This window comes from Capsicum annuum, chromosome 10 (genome assembly GCF_002878395.1).
Source record: "Capsicum annuum cultivar UCD-10X-F1 chromosome 10, UCD10Xv1.1, whole genome shotgun sequence".
In the NCBI taxonomy this organism is placed as follows: domain Eukaryota; kingdom Viridiplantae; phylum Streptophyta; class Magnoliopsida; order Solanales; family Solanaceae; genus Capsicum; species Capsicum annuum.
Window position 1 is genome coordinate 194365963 of NC_061120.1, and position 3037 is coordinate 194368999.

Below are 3037 nucleotides of genomic sequence, written 5' to 3' on the forward strand. Positions count from 1 at the left end.
ATATGCGTGTACATTACTCCATCTTATTTCCTAAATTGTTTTTACCAAATCAATTCTAACTTGGATTACAAGTTACAACTTACATATATATATATATATATATATATATATATATATATTTTAGTGACCCTTCAACCACTACTTTCATCACCTCTCATATTTCATAGTTCCCAAAGTTTGATTTGCAGTATAATCAACATAACAAATATGGGTGCATGCATATCTTCATCAATACGTCACGATGATAAATTTTCTTCCAACCAGTTTGATGAACTTTCCAAGTTGCCAAGCTGCAAAAGGTATTCCGATTTTTCTTCATACAAAACTAATGATCCATTGGCTAATAATACACATAGCTACGACAAGAGGTTCAAATTTAGTATGAACAAATTACGGTGCCTAAAAATGGTGGTTGGATCACTATACTTGCCAAAAGACAATCCAAAGAAGCCACTAGGTGAAGATGCACACTTCATCAATCAATTTTACCAAACTATTGGTGTTGCTGATGGTGTTGGTGGATGGGCGAAAAGGGGGATTGACGCTTGAATATACGCAAGAAAGCTTATGAGAAATGCACTTATCGCTACGAATAATGAACCAAAGGGTCATGTGAACCCTAAAAGGGTTCCTCAAGAAGCTTACAAAAACAAAAATCATGAAGGATCGTCTACAACTTGCATTATAACTCTAAACTGCAAGAAAAATACTATATGTGCTGCTAATGTAAACGATAGTAGATTTTTCCTATTTAGAAAGGGGAAAATTATATACAAGTCGCCGATACAACAATGGAGCCTTGGGTGTCCGTATCAATTGGGCAAGTGCAATGATAACCCTAATGTTGCTCATGAGATGGAATTAAATATCAAAAAAGATGATATTTTGATTGTTGGAACAGACGGGATGCTTGATAATATGAACGAAAGTGACATTGAGGAAATTGTTCAAAGGGCGATCGATCACAAGTTGAAGGCAGATGGGTTGGCTAGAAAAATTGGAAATGTTGCGTTGTTTAACTCATTAGATAGATTTGCAGATACTCCATTTGCAAGAGCATCGAAACGTAAAGGAGGAAAGGTTGGTGATATTACTGTTATCGTTGCTTATTTCCAATAGTTAAATTTTGATGTATTAGGAAAACAGAACCAGAAAAGTTGAATTAACGTAGTATATTCTACAGTTGAACTTATTTCAGTTCAGGTGAACCTTTTGTATAAAAATTATATTGAAGATATATTTTACAAAATTAGCCTTATTAATTAAAAAGACAGTCCGGTACAATAAAACTACCGCTATGCGCGGTGTCTGGGGAAAGGCCCCACCACAAGATGTATCGTACGTAGCCTTACCTTACATTTAATCCAAAATTAGCCTTATTAATTAGTTTTGAAAATATAAATTTAAGTATATACACTTTACATAGTAATTTAATGATAAGAATAGTATTAGAAGAATATAATAAAATTCAAACCTTTCGAGTATACTATTACCTCAATTTAAATTTTTAATCAATTGAGCAAACTGCATTCTGCCCCTCGTCTTTTTGCTTCTCAAAAAATGTTTCCTGCCGCTTTATGAATTTTACATTTGTGTCGAGCATATATATACATGTGCATTGTGCATATATAAGCTCACCTTGCTAAGCCTCGTAAACATTAAAAAAAAAAATCATATTCTCTTCGTCTATTTTTATTTGTCCACTTTTTTTATTGGCATATGAATTAAGAAAAGTTGACCTATTGCCATTTGAATATAATAAATTTAACTAAAAATTACACGAACCCACAACTAATGTTTCACTTATTACAAAAAATCCCATCTTGCTAAACATATTATATAAATCCCACTTTTTAAGTTTCTCTCTTTTAAAGTACATATACATACATATCCTCTTTTCTCTCCAGATTTTTTCCCCTTAAAAAAGGGCTACAATCAAGGGTCCATTTCCATGTTTGAAATCAACCGTGTTTGACTCCAACTCGCTGGCATTCAATTCTAACATAATCTCGTTGTATCATTCTGATTTTATCGATTTTGAGGTTAGTAATTTTTTGTTTTTTTACATTATCGAAATTTAGTGATTTCTAATGAACAAATTATTGCATGTTGTGATTAAGAAATTTTTTGGATTTCTACTTTACCAAAATATAATTTGTATATCTGAATTTTTCTTTTTTCTTTTTAATATCCTCTATTTCAAGTACTACTTACATAGTACTTTGTAATGGATGATTCTTCTTCTTTTAGTTTAGGATTAACTCAATTAGAGTATAATGAACCAACAAATATGGTAGTTGGGTTCCTTCCCAGAGTATTTGATTAAGAGAAATCTAATTTTGTTGAAACAAATTAAAAAATCGTAACGACCCCATCAAGATGAAAAAGATTAACAAAGATATTGATGGAAAGGCGAAAAAAATAATTGGAGAATCCTCAAGAAAAATAAAAGAAAAAATGATTCTGCATGGCCACGTCTACCCAAGGTATTTTTGATTTTTTGATTTTGATATTTTTTGTTAATTTTGTTCTATTTTTTTTTTCCAGTAATCTGAGGTTTTAAAACTGTTAATTAATAGAGTATGGTTGTTAGTTATTATGTAGATTTTGGGTTTGTTCATTAGTTTGTAGTTATGTTAGTAGTTGCATGTGTAAATATCAATGTAAAAATCTTTGTATATATTACGCATATACATATGTCAAGATGAGCTTGTTTTCTAGGTGTTTACATATCTATAGTTCATATACATATGTGTTTACTGGGTGTTTACATATTAGTTTGTATGTATGTGTTATACACATACATTATCCATTACATGTTGTTGAACATATACATAAGTTATTTTTGGGATTATGTTTTATTTTGTGTGTTTGAGGCAATGGACATTAAATATACATATACATATACATAAGTGGGGTTTGGATATATGTTAGACATATACATAAGTTTTCATATGTTGTTTGATATGCAATGAAATGCCCAGTTTTGTTATATGTTGTTATGAACATACATTACTCTTTATATGCTATTGAACAT

At 30.6% G+C, this 3037-nt stretch overlaps 1 protein-coding gene across 1 annotated transcript; it reads left to right on the plus strand.

Moving 5' to 3' along the window:
• The first annotated feature begins 567 nt into the window (after positions 1-567).
• Positions 568-1119, plus strand: LOC107844512 (probable protein phosphatase 2C 55). Its single transcript, XM_016688911.1, has one exon. The coding sequence runs from the start codon at positions 568-570 to the stop codon at positions 1117-1119; it is 552 nt and encodes a 183-aa protein (XP_016544397.1).
• The last annotated feature ends 1918 nt before the right edge of the window (positions 1120-3037 follow it).

Excerpts from the sequence above, each read along its gene's own strand:
- LOC107844512 (XM_016688911.1), top strand. The coding sequence starts at position 568 with ATGAGAAATGCACTTATCGCTACGAATAATGAACCAAAGGGTCATGTG.